Below are 15418 nucleotides of genomic sequence, written 5' to 3' on the forward strand. Positions count from 1 at the left end.
CCGTTTCTCTGCCGCTTCTCACTGTGTTGCTGTCTTCAGTGTTACAGCTCTCTATCTCTTGGGTCTAGGAGAGTCTCAGCACAGGAATCCCAGGTCCAAAGGACTCACTCCACTCCTGACTGTTCTTCCTTGGTGGTGGTGAGATCCTCTCTCTTCTCCGGAATTGGTTCTTTTAACCCTAGCAGGATGGCAAAACTGACCAATCCCCTTGGTGGGCTATAATTACCTTATTTGCACAATCCCACCCAGTCACTTGGGTGGGAGTTAGAAGACCATGGCAAGAATGACGACACAAAAGCTATCACCTCAGGCCACCCCCTGGCTTTTCTAGCCGTGGTTCTTTTGTACTTGGAGGGTACTTTCCCCCTCCCAATCATTTACCAGTCCAAAACAGTCATTAACAATTAGTCCTGCAGTAGGACAGATTTCATAAGGGTGAGGTTACTCAGGCATCAGCCATTCATGTCTGCTCCAGGTATCTGGTCAGGTTCTCCAAAGTCATCTCGTCTTCACCCTTTCTGGTGTCTGATAAAATTTAACCGAGAGATTATTCCCTTGCTCTGAGCCTCACGAGATATCAGCATAGCAAAACCTGTAAGGGACTTTAGGTTCAGCCACTATACTCCAATCTAACAGTTCCTCCCCCTTACTCTACGGTTTCACACTTACAGCTTCTACAGTTACAGTTTTTACAATCACGATTAACCCTGTTAACAGTCATTACTCACAGCTGAATCACATAATCCTGTCAGCATCGTCCTCCACCCTTTCTTCCCCAGACCTATCAGGAAAAGAGAAATCTATTCACTGGGGATCCTCCCTTGTCCCCCTCGTTTTGAGTGTAAACACACCCAGGAAAGCATGTAAGCCAATTACTTCATGCCTTTATCTCCCCCCGTTTTAGATAGCCAATGTTTAAATTGCCCATCCTTATCAGACCAGTGGAGCCCTGGATTAGCGGCTAATCGAAAGGTCAGCAGTTGGAATCCACCAGCTGCTGCGTGGAAACCCTATGGGGGCAGCTCTACTCTGCCCTGTAGGGTTGCTATGAGTAAGAATTGATTTGATGGCAATAAGTTTGTTTTTTGTATCAAACCATTACTATGAGGAGACAGGCATGTTCTTTTGTCTGAAGAATCTTGTTCCAGTTGGAACTTTGAGGATCTGCATCCATAAGCAAAGTCTGGTCCAGAGCAAGCCATCAAATTCCAACAGTTTCCACCAGCTCATGGTGTCAAACACCTTTCTCTTCACTGGGTAGGGTTCTGGTCAGCTCACCCCCAGCCATCCAACGTAGATCACAATGGGTAGCCCTTTCTCTCATCCCTAGCCCCCTTGGGCTAGGTCAACAGACTCTACCACTAAACTCAAGAGTACACAAAACTCCCTGCACTTCTGACTAGCCAGCGCTTTCTCTGTCATCCCTAGCCCTCATGGGCTAGGTCAACAGGTGCCAATGAAACATGTCCAAACTCAGCCTGTCTCTTCATTGCTGTACTTCCCCTACTTCCACTCATGAATGGACCCAGGTGATCACCACAGGAGAGTATACCAGGCTGTCTACTCGCCAGCTCCCTTCCAGTCCTGGGGGGGAGGGGGTTCCTTCCTATGGGCACTGACTTTTTCTGCCTCAGTGTATCCAATGGCAAATCACTTGCTTGAAATTCAAAGAGCAAAATAGTCTTTTTTTTCTGCAGGTTCTTCCTTCAAATACAGATGTTCTGTTCTCTCAGCATTTCTGGGTAGTTCTGCATGTCTTTTCAAATGCAGAATCTGGGTGGGGCTAAGGTTTTTAACCTAAGCCCCTACTGTATACACAGGGCTATTGGCTTGAAACAAAAAGCCTGTGTTTCACTGGGCAAATCCTAGTTCTCCTTTTAGCATATCCAATCAAGTATGGCTGTAGGTGGCATTACACACTCTCTGTACTCTATAATACCCAATATTCATTTCTATCATACATTTTTTTTTTAATCATACATTTAGGTCTATTTTACGACACTGGAAACATTCAATATCCATAGTATATTCATAGTCCTAAACACATACATTTTTTTTTTAAAACATTCCAGTTTCATCCTCTCTCCTCCACTATTTTTGCATTCATATGCATATGGCCTCGGGCCTCTGGCTCGGCTGAACCAGTAGACACTGGCTGGGCCCCTATCAGTCACCTTGCTTATCTGCTTACCTCCTTATGCCCAAGCCACTCCAGATGCAGCTTTTCTATCCTCAGCTGCAGCATAACTTCTACTTTCCTTTCAGCCATTACAGGTAACAACAACCAAAGTAACCATCTAAAAATCAAAAAGCTCTACTTCCCAAACCCCTTCATTCTTTCTCTTACAAAGAGACATGCTTCTATGAGTCTAGCAATTACAAAGAATATCACTTCCAACAACAACTGCAAAAATGGCACTGTGGACAGCAATAATGTATACTCTTGTGTCTGGCTCCTCTCACTAAACCAAGGCCTCAAATCAGTTTGAACTGGTTCAGTGTGGTCAACAAAGCAAAATTGGAACAGACCTGAATTTTTAAAATTTGAGCAAAGTGGAACAATAACCAGTATGGGAAAAATTACAAGTCAAAGCCATGGAATAGGAGACTAGGAAGAGGCATAGTGAGCCCTTTCAGGAGCCTGATGTGGGAGACTGGATTATTGCCAGGACTGTGAGGAGCAACATACATTCAAAGCAGTGTAGTCAGCCACCATCTTTGAGCAGGACACTGCTGTTTCTAACTCCGCCAGTCAAGAGACTTGGTTGCTATGCAACCCACATGCTGCCTTTATTTTCTAAGAGGGAGATTAAATTTCTAGTGGGGCTTCAGCCTGTAATTTTTCCCGTTCCAGTTATGGTTCCGGCTCAACCACATTTAAAAAATTTGGGTCCATTCAGGTTTTGCTTTCTTGCCATGACTGAACCAGGCAGAAGCGGTTCGAAGCCCTGCACTAAATGTTGTTTGTGAGATTCACCCAAGCTGTTGTGTTAACAGTAGTTCGTGCACTCTCGTTGCTGTGTAGTAAGTAGTATTATCCATTCTAATGTCAGTGGACATTCGAGTTCTCTTCTGATTTTGGCTATTATGAAGAATGCTGCTGTGAACATTCTGGAATGTATCTTTTGGTGAACATTTGTATATGCACTTCTGTTATATGTCTAGGAGTGAAGTGAAATTGCTACATTGGGCATATGTGTATATTCAGCTTTAGGAGATAATGTCAAACAGTTTTCCAATTACAGTCATGTGTCACTTAATGTCCATGATACATTCTGTGAAATAGGATGTTATGTAATTTGGACATTCTGCAAACACCATGTTATATATAGGCAGTCCCCAGGTTATGAGCCTCTGACTTACAGACATCTTGGACTTAAGAACGCACTGCCATAAAGCCTATTATATTAAAAAAATTTTTTTTTCTTTTTAATTATGCTTTAAATGAAGGTTTACAGAGAAAATTAGTTTCTCATGAAACAATACATTTATTGTTTTATGACATCGGTTGCCAACCCCAGCATGTTTTAACACTCTCCCCTTCTCGACCTTCGGTTCCCCATTTCCATTCATCCAGCTTTCCTGTTCCCTTCTGCCTTCTTATCCTTACCCCTGGGCTGGTATGCCCATTTGGTCTCATATACATGGTTGAGCTATGTGTATTTTTGTTTGTTTTATGGGCTTGTCTAACCTTTGGCTGAACGGTAAACATCAGGAGTGACCTCAGTACTGAGTTAAAAGGGTTTCCAGAGCCATACTCTCAGGGTTTCTCCAGCCTCTGTCAGACCAGTGAGTCTGGTCCTTTTTTGTGAGTTTGAATTTTGTTCTACATTTTTCTCCATCTCTGCCCGGAACCCTCTATTGTGATTCCTGTTAGAGCAGTCGTTGGTAGTAGCCAGGCACTACCTAGTTGTGCTGGACCCAGTCTGGTGGAGGCTGTAAAAATTTGAGTGAAATACATATGATGATTCACAATAACAAACGAACACATACGGTACTGTGTAACTCTCATGAAAATATTGCATAGTTTGGAAGTATTTCTTAAGTGTTACATCCACTACAGCCCATTCTATGATTGAGATTTCTGAACCCTATTATGGGGCCACGGATGTATATGCAGTCAGACATTGCCCAAATGGACGTCATGCCCGCATTACTACACGTTCCCAGTTACACCAATTTACACTCCTACCAACAATGTGTTTGACTTCCCATTGTTCCATATCTTCACAGATACTTGGTATTATTTGTATTATCGTTGCTATTTTTAATTAAGCCATTCTGGTGGGTGTGAAATATTATCTCATTTCAAATACTATCTAAATTTCCCTGATACTAATGAAGCTGAACGCATTTTCGTATGTTCATTGTCCATTTGGCTATCCATCTTTATGAAATGTCTATTCAAGTTTGCTGCCCATTTTTAATTGGATGCTGTGTCTAAAAAAATACTTTATTGAATATATTATTGCAAATATCTTTACCTAGTACTGACTCGACGGCACTGGGTGTACTGGGTTAGTCAGTAGTTTGCCCTTTCTCTCTCTCTCTTTTTTTTTCAATTGTACTTCAGGTGAAAGTTTCCAACTAAAGTCAATCTCTCATACAAAAATTTCTACACGCATTGTTATGTAACACTAGTTACAATCCCTACAGTGTGACAGCACACTCCCCCTTCCACCCCAGGTTTCTTGTGTCTATTCAACCAGTTGCCCTTCCTCTTTTTTAATGGTATCTTTGGATGAACAGAGTTTTTAATTTTGAGGCAGTCCAATTTATCAGTTTCTTTTTTTTTTTAATTTTTATTTTGCTTTAAGTGAAAGTTTACAAATCAAATCAGTCTCTCATATAAAAATTTATATACACCTTGCTATATACTCCTAGTTTCTCTCCCCCTAATGGAGCAGCACACTCCTTCTCTTCACTCTCTCTTTTCGTGTCCATTCAGCCAGCTTCTGACCCCTTCTGCCCTCTCATCTACTCTCCAGACAGGAGCTGCCTACATAGTCTCATTTGTCTACTTGATCCAAGAAGCTCACTCTTCACCAGTATCATTTTCTATCCCATAGTCCAGTCCAATCCCTATCTGAAGAGTTGGCTTTGGGAATGGTTCCTGTCTTGGGCTAACAGAAGGTGTGGGGACCACAACATCCGGGGTCCTTCTAGTCTCAGTCAGACCGTTAAGTCTGGTCTTCTTACAAGAATTTGGCGTCTGCATCCCACTGCTCTCTTGCTCCCTCAGGGGTTCTCTTCTGTGTTCCCTGTCAGGGCAGTCATCAATTTTAGCTGGGCACCATCTAGTTCTTCTGGTCTCAGGCTAGTGCAGTCTCCGGTTTATGTGGTCCTTTCTGTCTCTTGGGCTCATAATTACCTTGTGTCTTTGGCGTTCTTCATTTTCCTTTGCTCCAGGTAGATTGAGACCAGTTGATGCATTTCAGATGGCCGCTTGCTAGTGTTTAAGACCCCAGACGCCACTCTCCAAAGTGGGATGCAGAATGTTTTCTTAATAGATTTTATTCTGCCAATTAACTTAGATGTCCCCTGAAACCATGGTCCCCAAGCCCCTGCCCCTGCTACACTGGCCTTCAAAACGTTCAGTTTATTCAGGAAACTTCTTTGCTTTCGGTTTAGTCCAGTTGCACTGACCTCTCCTGTGTTGTGCATTGTCTTTCACTTCACCTAAAATAGTTCTTATCTACTGTCTAATTAGTGAGAACCCCTCTCCCTCTCTTCCTCCGTCCCCACTCTTATAACCATCAAAGAATGTTTTCTCTGTTTAAACTATTTTTCAAGTTCTTATAATAGTGGTCCCATACAATATTTGTCCTTTTCCAACTGACTAATTTCACTCAGCATGATGCCTTCCAGATTCCTTCATGTTATAAAATGTTTCATGAATTCATCATTGTTCTTTATTGATGAGTATTCCATTGTATGAATATATCATAATTTATCCATTCATCCATCGATGGGCCCCTTGGTTGTTTCCATCTTTTTGCTATTGTAAACAGTGCTACAATGAACATGGGTGTGCATGTATCTGTTCGCGTAAAGGCTCTTATTTCTCTAGGATATATTCCAAGGAGTGGGATTGCTGGATCGTATGGTAGTTCTATTTCTAGTTTTTAAGGAAGCACCAAATCAATTTCCAGAGTGGTTGTACCATTTTACATTCCCACCAGCAGTGTATAAGTGTTCCAGTCTCTCCACAACCTCTCTCTCCAACATTTATTATTTTGTGTATTTTGGATTAATGCCAGCCTTGTTGGAGTGAGGTGGAATCTCATTGTTGTTTTGATTTGCATTTCTCTAATGGCTAATGATCATGAGCATTTCCTCATATATCTGTTAGCTACCTGAATGTCTTCTTTAGTGAAGTACTTGTTCTTATCCTTTGCCCATTTTTTAATTGGGTTATTTGTCTTTTTTTTTTTTTTTTTTTTTGGCTTAAAACAACAGAAATTTATTCTCTCACAGTTCTGGGGGCCAGAAGTCCAAATTCACGATGTCAGTAGTGCTGTTCTCTCTCCAAAGGCTCTAGGGGAGAATCCTTGCTTGCCTCTTTCAGTTCTGGTAGCCCCAGGCATTCCTTGGTGTGTGGCAGTGTCACTCCAATATCTGCCTCTCTCTTTCCATGGCCTTCTCCCTGATTCTCTGTGTCTCTTCCCCTCTTCTTTTTTTTTTTTTTTTTAATAATTTTTATTGTGCTTTAAGTGAAAGTTTACAAATCAAGTCAGTCTCACACAAAAACCCATATACACCTTGCTACACACTCCCAATTACTCTCCCCCTAATGAGACAGCCCACTTTCTCCCTCCACTCTGTCTTTTCGTGTCCATTTTGCCAGCTTCTGACCACCCCCCATCTCCCCTCCAGGCAGGAGATGCCAACATAGTCTCAAGTGTCCACCTGATCCAAGAAGCTCATTCCTCACCACCATCCCTGTCCAACCCATTGTCTAGTCCAATCCACGTCTGAAGAGTTGGCTTCGGAAATGGTTCCTGTCCTGGGCCAACAGAAGGTCTGGGGGCCATGACCACCAAGGTCCTTCTAGTCTCAGTCAGACCATTAAGTCTGGTCTTATGAGAATTTGGGGTCTGCATCCCACTGCTCTCCTGCTCCCTCAGGGGTTCTCTGTTGTGTTCCCTGTCAGGGCAGTCATTGGTTGTAGCTGGGCACCATCTAGTTCTTCTGGTCTCAGGCTGATGTAGTCTGTGGTTCATGTGGCCCTTTCTGTCTCTTGGGCTCGTAATCACCTTGTGTCCTTGGTGTTCTTCATTCTCCTTTGATTCAGGTGGGTTGAGACCAATTGATGCATCTTAGATGGCTACTTGCTAGCGTTTAAGACCCCAGACGCCACTCTTCAAAGTGGGATGCAAAATGTTTTCTTAATAGATTTTGTTATGCCAATTGACTTAGATGTCCCCTGCAACCATGGTCCTCAGACCCCTCCCCCTGCTACGCTGGCCTTCGAAGCATTCAGTATATTCAGGAAAATTCTTTGCTTTTGGTTTAGTCCAATTGTGCTGACCTCCCCGTTTTGTGTGCTGTCTTTCCCTTCACCTAAAGTAGTTCTTATCTACTATCTAATTAGTGAATGCCCCTCTCTCACCCTCCCTTCCTCCCCCCTCTTGTAACCACAAAAGAATGTTTTCTTCTCAGTTTAAACTGTTTCTCAAGTTGTTATAATAGTGGTCTTATACAATATTTGTCCTTTTGCAACTGACGAATTTCACTCAGCAGAATGCCTTCCAGGTTCCTCCATGTTATGAAATGTTTCACAGATTCCTCACTGTTCTTTATCGATGTGTAGTATTCCATTGGAAACCCTGGTGGCGTAGTGGTTAAGTGCTACGGCTGTTAACCAAGAGTTTGGCAGTTCAAATCCGCTAGGCGCTCCTTGGAAACTCTACAGGACAGTTCTACTCTGTCCTACAGGGTCGCTATGAGTCAAAATCGACTCGACGGCAGTGGGTAGTATTCCATTGTGTGAATAACCATAATTTATTTATCCATTCATCTGTTGATGGGCACTTTGGTGGCTTCCATCTTTTTGCTATTGTAAACAGTGCTGCAGTAAACATGGGTGTACATATATCTGTTTGTGTAAAGGCTCTTATTTCTCTAGGATATATTCCAAGGAGTGGGATTGCTGGATCATATGGTAGTTCTATTTCTAACTTTTTAAGGAAGCGCCAAATCGATTTCCAAAGTCATTGTACCATTTTACATTCCCACCAGCAGTGTATAAGTGTTCCAATCCCTCTACAGCCTCTCCAACATTTATTATTTTGTGTTTTTTGGATTAATGCCAGCCTTGTTGGAGTGAGATGAAATCTCATTGTAGTTTTGATCTGCATTTTTCTAACGGCTAATGATCGTGAACATTTCCTCATATATCTGTTAGCTACCTGAATGTCTTCTTTAGTGATGTGTCTATTCATATCTTTTGCCCATTTTTTAATTGGGTTATTTGTCTTTTTGCAGTTGAGTTTTTGCAGTATCATGCAGATTTTAGAGATCAGGTGCTGATCAGAAATGTCATAGCTAAAAACTTTTTCCTAGTCTGTAGGTAGTCTTTTTACTCTTTTGGTGAAGTCTTTGGTTGAGCATAGGTGCTTGATTTTTAGGAGCTCCCAGTTATCTAATTTCTGTTCTGCATTGTTAGTAATGTTTTCTATACTGTTTATGCCATGTATTATGGCTCCTAGCATTGTCCCTATTTTTTCTTCCATAATCTTTATCGTTTTAGATTTTATATTTAGGTCTTTGATCCATTTTGAGTTAGTTTTTACGCATGGTGTGAGGTATGGGTCTTGTTTCATTTTTTTGCAGATGGATATCCAGTTATGCCAGCACCATTTGTTTAAAAGACTGTCTTTTCCCCATTTAACAGACTTTGGGCCTTTGTCAAATATCAGCCACTCATAGGTGGGTGGATTTATGTCTGGATCCTCAATTCTGTTCCATTGGTCTATGTATCTGTTTTACCAGTACCAGGCTGCTTTGACTACTGTGGTGGTATAATAGGTTCTAAAATCAGGTAGAGTGAGGGTCCCACTTTGTTCTTCTTTTTCAGTAGTGCTTTACTTATCCGGGGCCTCTTTCCTTTCCATATGAAGTTCGTGATTTGTTTCTCCATCTCATTAAAAAATGTCATTGGGATTTGGATTGGAATTGCATTGTATCTATAGATGGCTTTTGGTAGAATAGACATTTTTACAATCTTAAGTCTTCTTATTCATGAGCAAGGTATGTTTTTCTACTTATGTAGGTCTATTTTGGTTTCTTGCAGTAGTGTCTTGTAGTTTTCCTTGTATAGGTCTCTTACATCTCCGGTTAGATTTATTCCTAAGTATTTTATCTTCTTGGGGGCTACTATAAATGGTGTTGATTTGGTGATTTCCTCTTTGATGTTCTTTTTATTGGTGTAGAGGAATCAAACTGATTTTTGTATGTTTATCCTGTATCCTGATACTCTGCTGAACTCTTCTATTAGTTTCAGTAGTTTTCTTGAGGATTCTTTAGGGTTTTCTGTGTGTAAGATCATGTCATCTGCAAATAGAGATATTTTTACTACCAATCTGGATGCCCTTTGTTTCTTTATCTAGCCTAATTGCTCTGGCTAGGACTTCCAGCACAATGTTGAATAAGAGTGGTGATAAAGGCCATCCTTGTCTGGTTCCTGCTCTCAAGGGGAATGCTTTCAGACTCTCTCCATTTAGGATGATGTTGGCTTTGTACAAATGCCCTTTCTTATGTTGAGGAATTTCCCTTCTATTCCTATTTTGCTGAGAGTTTTTATCATGAATAGGTATTGGACTTTGTCAAATGCCTTTTCTGCATCAATTGATAAGATCATGTGGTTCTTGTCTTTTGTTTTTATTTATATGATGGATTACATTCATTGTTTTTCTAATGTTGAACCATTCCTGCATACCCAGTATGAATCCCATTTGGTCACGGTGAATTATTCTTTTGATATGTTGTTGAATTCTATTGGCTAGAATTTTTTTTTAATAATTTTTATTGTGCTTTAAGTGAAAGTTTACAAGTCGTCAGTCTGTCACATATAAGCTTATATACGCCTTACTCCATACTCCCACTAATTCTCCCCCTAATGAGTCAGCCCACTCCCTCCTTCCAGTCTCTCCTTTTGTGATGGTTTTGCCAGTTTCTAACCCTCTCTACCCTCCCATCTCCCCTCCAGACAGGAGATGCCAACACAGTCTCAAGTGTCCACCTGATACAAGTAGCTCACTCTTCATCAGCATCTCTCTCCAACCCATTGTCCAGTCCCTTCCATGTCTGATGAGTTGTCTTTGGGAATGGTTCCTGTCCTGGGCCAACAGAAGGTTTGGGGACCATGACTGCTGGGATTCTTCTAGTCTCCGTCAGACCATTAAGTATGGTCTTTTTATGAGAATTTGGGGTCTGCATACCACTGCTCTCCTGCTCCCTCAGGGGTTCTCTGTTGTGCTCCCTGTCAGGGCAGTCATCGGTTGTGGCCGGGCACCATCTAGCTCTTCTGGTCTCAGAATGATGTAAGTCTCTGGTTCATGTGGCCCTTTCCGTCTCTTGGGCTCATAGTTATCGTGTGACCTTGGTGTTCTTCATTCTCCTTTGATCCAGGCGGGTTGAGACCGATTGATGCATCTTAGATGGCCGGTTGTTAGCATTTAAGACCCCAGATGCCACACTTCAAAGTGGGATGCAGAATGTTTTCATAATAGAATTATTTTGTATTGGCTAAAATTTTGTTGAGGATTTTTGCATCTAAGTTCGTGAGGGATATAGGTCTGTAATTTTCTTTTTTTTTTTTGGTATGTTTACCTGGTTTTGGTATCAGGGATATGCTGGCTTCATAGAATGAGTTTGGGAGTATTCTGTCCTTTTCTATGCTCTGAAATACCTTTAGTAGTAGTGGTGTTAACTCTTCTCTGAAAGTTTGGTAGAACTCTGCAGTGAAACCTTCCGGGCCAGGGCTTTTTTTTTTTAATTTTTATTGTGCTTTGAGTGAAAGTTTACAAATAAAGTCAGTCTTTCACACAAAAACTTATATACACCTTGCTACATACTCCCAATTGCCCTCCCCCTAATGAGACAGCCTGCTCCCTCCCTCCACTCTCTCTTTTCGTGTCCATTTTGCCAGCTTCTAACCCCCTCTACCCTCTCCTCTCCTGGCAGGAGATGCCAACATAGTTTCAAGTGTCCACCTGATCCAAGAAGCTCATTCCTCAACAGCATCCCTCTCCAACCCATTGTCCAGTCCAATCCCTGTCTGAAGAGTTGGCTTTTGGAATGGTTCTGTCCTGGGCCAACAGAAGGTCTGGGAGCCATGACCACCGGGGTCCTTCTAGTCTCAGTGAGACCATTCAGTCTGGTCTTCTTATGAGAATTTGGCGCTTGCACCCCACTGCTCTCCTGCTCCCTCAGGGGTTCTCCGTTGTGTTCCTTGTAAGGACAGTCATCGGTTGTAGCCAGGTACCATCTAGTCCTTCTGGTCTCAGGCTGCTGTAGCCTCTGGTTTATGTGGCCCTTTCTGTCTCCTGGGCTCGTAATTACCTTGTGTTCTTTTTATATATATATATAATTTTTATTGTGCTTTAAGTGAAAGTTCACAAATCAAGTCAGTCTCTCACACAAAAGCCCACATACACCTTGCTACACACTCCCAATTACTCTCCCCCTAATGAGACAGCCTATTCTCTCCCTCCACTCTCTCTTTTCGTGTCCTTTTCGCCAGCTTCTAACCCCACCCACCCTCTCATCTCCCCTCCAGGCAGGAGATGCCAACATAGTCTCAAGCATCCACCCGTTCCAAGAAGCCCACTCCGCACCAGCATCCCTCTCCAACCCACTGTCCAGTCCAATCCCTGTCCGAAGAGCCGAGGGTTTTTTTTTTGTTGGAAGTTTTTTGATTACCTGTTCAATCTCTTCTTTTGTTATGGGTTTATTTAGTTGTTCTACCTCTGTTTGTGTTCGTTTAGGAGATAGTGTGTTTCTAGGAATTCATCCATTTCTTCTAGGTTTTCAAATTTGTTAGAGTACAATTTTTTGTAGTAATCTGGTATGACTCTTTTAATTTGGGTCTGTTGTAATATCTCCCATCTCATTTCTTATTCGGGTTATTTTCTTCCTCTCCTGTTTTTCTTTTGTCAGTTTGGCCAATGGTTTATCGATTTTGTTAATTTTTTCAAAGAACCAGTTTTTGGTCTTGTTAACTCTTTCAATTGTTTTTCTGTTTTCTATTTTATTTAGTTCTGCTCTAATTTTTATTCTTTCTTCTGGTGCCTGAGGGTTTCTTTTGTTGCTCTCTTTCTGTTTGTTCAAATTGTAGGGATAATTCTTTGATTTTGGCCCTTTCTTCTTTTTGTATGTGTGCATTTATTGATATAAATTGACCTCTGAGCACTGCTTTAGCTGTATCCCAAAGGTTCTGATAAGAACTGTTTTTATTCTCATTGGAGTCTTTGAATTTCTTTATTCTGTCCTTCATATCTTCTATAACCCAGTTGTTTTTGAGCAGGGTATTGTTCAGTTTCCAAGTTTTTGATTTCTTTTCCCTGCTTTTTCTGTTATTGATTTCTACTTTTATGGCCTTATAGTCAGAGAAGAGGCTTTGTAATATTTGGATGTTTTGGGTTCTGCTAAGGCTTGCTTTAGACCTAACATGTGGTCTCTTCTGGAGAATGTTCCATGTGCACTAGAAAAGAAAGCGTACTTGGCTGCTGTTGGGTGGAGTGCTCTCTGTATGTCTATGAGTTCAAGTTGGTTGATTGTGGCATTTAGCTCTTCCGTGTCTTTGTTGAGCTTCTTTCTGGATGTTCTGTCCTTCACTGAAAGTGGCGTGTTGAGATGTCCTACTATAATTGTGGAGCATCAGTTTCTTTTTATGGGTTGTGATTTTTTTGCATGTATGTGCCATTTAAGAAATCGTTGCCTACCACAAAGTTATAAAGATGTACTCCTGTGTTTTCTTTTGGGAGCTCAATTGTTTTACCTTTCACATGTAGGTCTGTGGTCCTTCTCAGATTATATGCATGAGCAGAAGTTCCTTCATTTCAATGCAGATGAATTTTTCATTTTTTCCCTTATGGTTAGTGCATTTTGAGCCTATTTAAGAAATGTTTACATACCCTAAGGTCATGAAAACAGTAGGCACCTTTGCTTTTTTAATAACAGTTTTATTGTGATATAATTTATATACCATAGAATTTATCTGTTTAAAATACATAATTCAGTGGTTTTAGTATATTCACAGAGTTATGAAACCATTACCACAGTCAATTTTAGAACATTTTCATCACCCCAAAAAGAAACCCCTAGTTATTAGCTGTCACTCCCTATTCCCCCCTCCACCCAGCTTTAGGCAACCCCTGATCTAACTTCTGTCTCTGTAGATTTTTCTGTTCTGGACACTTCTTGTAAATGGAATCATATCATATGTAGCTTTTTCTTTAAGACTTTTTGCACTTAACATAATGTTTTCAAGGTCCATCCATGTCGTAGCATAAATCTGTATATCCTTCCTCTTTATGGCTGAATCAATATTTACTGTATGAATGTTCCACTTTTTGTTTATCCATTCATCAGCTGATAGACATTTAGGTTGTTTCTACTTTTTGGCTATTATGAATAATGCTGCTGTGAACATTTGTGTACAAGTTTTTATGCATATATATTTCATTTCTCCTAGGAGGAGCCTTCTCTTTTTTTACTGTAGTAAAGATATAACAGAAAGATTGCCATTTTAACCATTTTTAAATGTATGATTCAGGAGCCTTTTTTAAATCATACACCAAGAGATTTGGTGATATCGTGTCTATAAAGCCTTTGCCCTGCTAAGCATTCCATCAGTGATAGCCGGATACAGGTTAGGAAGTACCCATAGCAAGGGACATCCCAGCGTAGCTGTTAAGATTGTGAGGAGCGTGTGGTGAAAAGCCGTATTTATCCCCACCCAGCATTCAGTCCCCAACACAGGCTTCATGAAGGCACAGAGATACTTGGACAAGCCCTCATCCTCTTTGCAGGTCAAATCATGCAGAGATAGTGGTATAGCAGAAAGGGGTAAGAAAAAGTCAGGAGTTCTGGGGCCTACCCCTGCTGAGCTGCTGATTTGAGTGTTTCCCTGCTCAGACCTCAGTGTCCCTGCTCAGAGAGTGATCATAGCTGATGCTTCTGGCCCTTAAGTGTGGCTCACTTGGCTTCTCTCCCATTCCCCAGGCTGCAGCTCCGTCAATGATCCTGTGAGTATTGAGGAGTCACTGCTGCCTCTGGGGGCCCCTGCGCTGGAGTGGCTCACCTGCCTGCCCCCAGCATGGCATCTGACACTCCCGAGTCCCTGATGTCCCTCTGCACCGACTTCTGCCTGCGCAACCTGGATGGCACCTTGGGCTACCTGCTGGACAAGGAGACCCTGCGGCTACATCCAGACATCTTCCTGCCCAGCGAGATCTGCGACCGGCTTGTCAACGAGTGAGCAGGGCCAGCACTGGGGTGGGAGAGTGAGTCTTAGCATCAGCGAGTGTGGAGAGAGAATGTGCACCATGTGGAGGTGTGGAGATGGATGTGTGAGTGGGTGTGCAAGCACATGGATATTTGTGGGTACAAGAGAATATTGATGTGTCTATCCATAACAGTAAAGGCCTGTGTCTGCGTGGTGGTGTATGAGGAGGAGGGGTGTACACGTGAAGGAATGGGTGTGTGCGCACCTGTGGGCTTATACAGCACAAGGGTATGTTTAAGTTTGAAAGCGCATGTTTGGTTTTGTGTGCGTATGTGCATGAGTGTCTGTGTCTGTGTGTGTGTGTGTTTGTATGAGAACAGGCTAATGAGTTTATAAACTAAGTGAGAATGGACACATGCGGGTTTACATGCCAGTACCGGAATAATGGATTCATGATCAGGGGTGAATCATTCAGAACGTCTTTAAACAGCCCTTTCGAGGGACTCCTCACTGATGGGGCTCCTAGAAGCAGACTGACTGCCAGGAACTCAGCCTAGGTGCCCAGAAGGGAAATCATTAGCCCAGACAATTGCACATGAAAGTGGGAACTTGTCTGCAACCTGAGGACAGAGCCAGATTTGTACTAATATTCTGAGCCTTCAGTGTGGGGCAGGCACTAGGTTGGAAGTTTTGCAGACGAGAATTATGTCCATTTTACAGATGAAGAAACTGAGGTTCAGAGAAATTCAGTTACTTGTGGGAAATTGCCCAGGTAGTGAGCTGCCAAGCCAAAATATAGATTCCAGAGTGTTTGGATTCAAAGCCTCTCCACCAGCCAGTATTCTTGCATGAGCTCATACCTCAATAGCATATTATTCAGGGCTTGCCCTGTATCTAGCTGGGAACTCCAAACCACTTGGCTTAATTGTCCTGTTTGAAAGGATCCTGGGAGGGGTTGACAAAGGA

At 42.0% G+C, this 15418-nt stretch overlaps 1 protein-coding gene across 3 annotated transcripts in view; it reads left to right on the plus strand.

Annotated features, from left to right (window-relative positions):
- ZER1 (zyg-11 related cell cycle regulator) overlaps positions 1 to 15418 on the plus strand; it is a 43368-nt gene that overhangs the window by 9094 nt on the left and 18856 nt on the right. For all 3 annotated transcript variants that reach the window (XR_010323010.1, XM_064291355.1, XM_064291354.1), the window contains exon 2: positions 14230 to 14481. Coding sequence is in view for 2 of the 3 variants with exons in the window: in XM_064291355.1 (XP_064147425.1) it covers positions 14324 to 14481 (158 nt within the window). In the remaining variant the exon portion in view is untranslated. The remainder of the gene's footprint in view (positions 1 to 14229; positions 14482 to 15418) is intronic.

This window comes from Loxodonta africana, chromosome 9, assembly GCF_030014295.1.
Source record: "Loxodonta africana isolate mLoxAfr1 chromosome 9, mLoxAfr1.hap2, whole genome shotgun sequence".
In the NCBI taxonomy this organism is placed as follows: domain Eukaryota; kingdom Metazoa; phylum Chordata; class Mammalia; order Proboscidea; family Elephantidae; genus Loxodonta; species Loxodonta africana.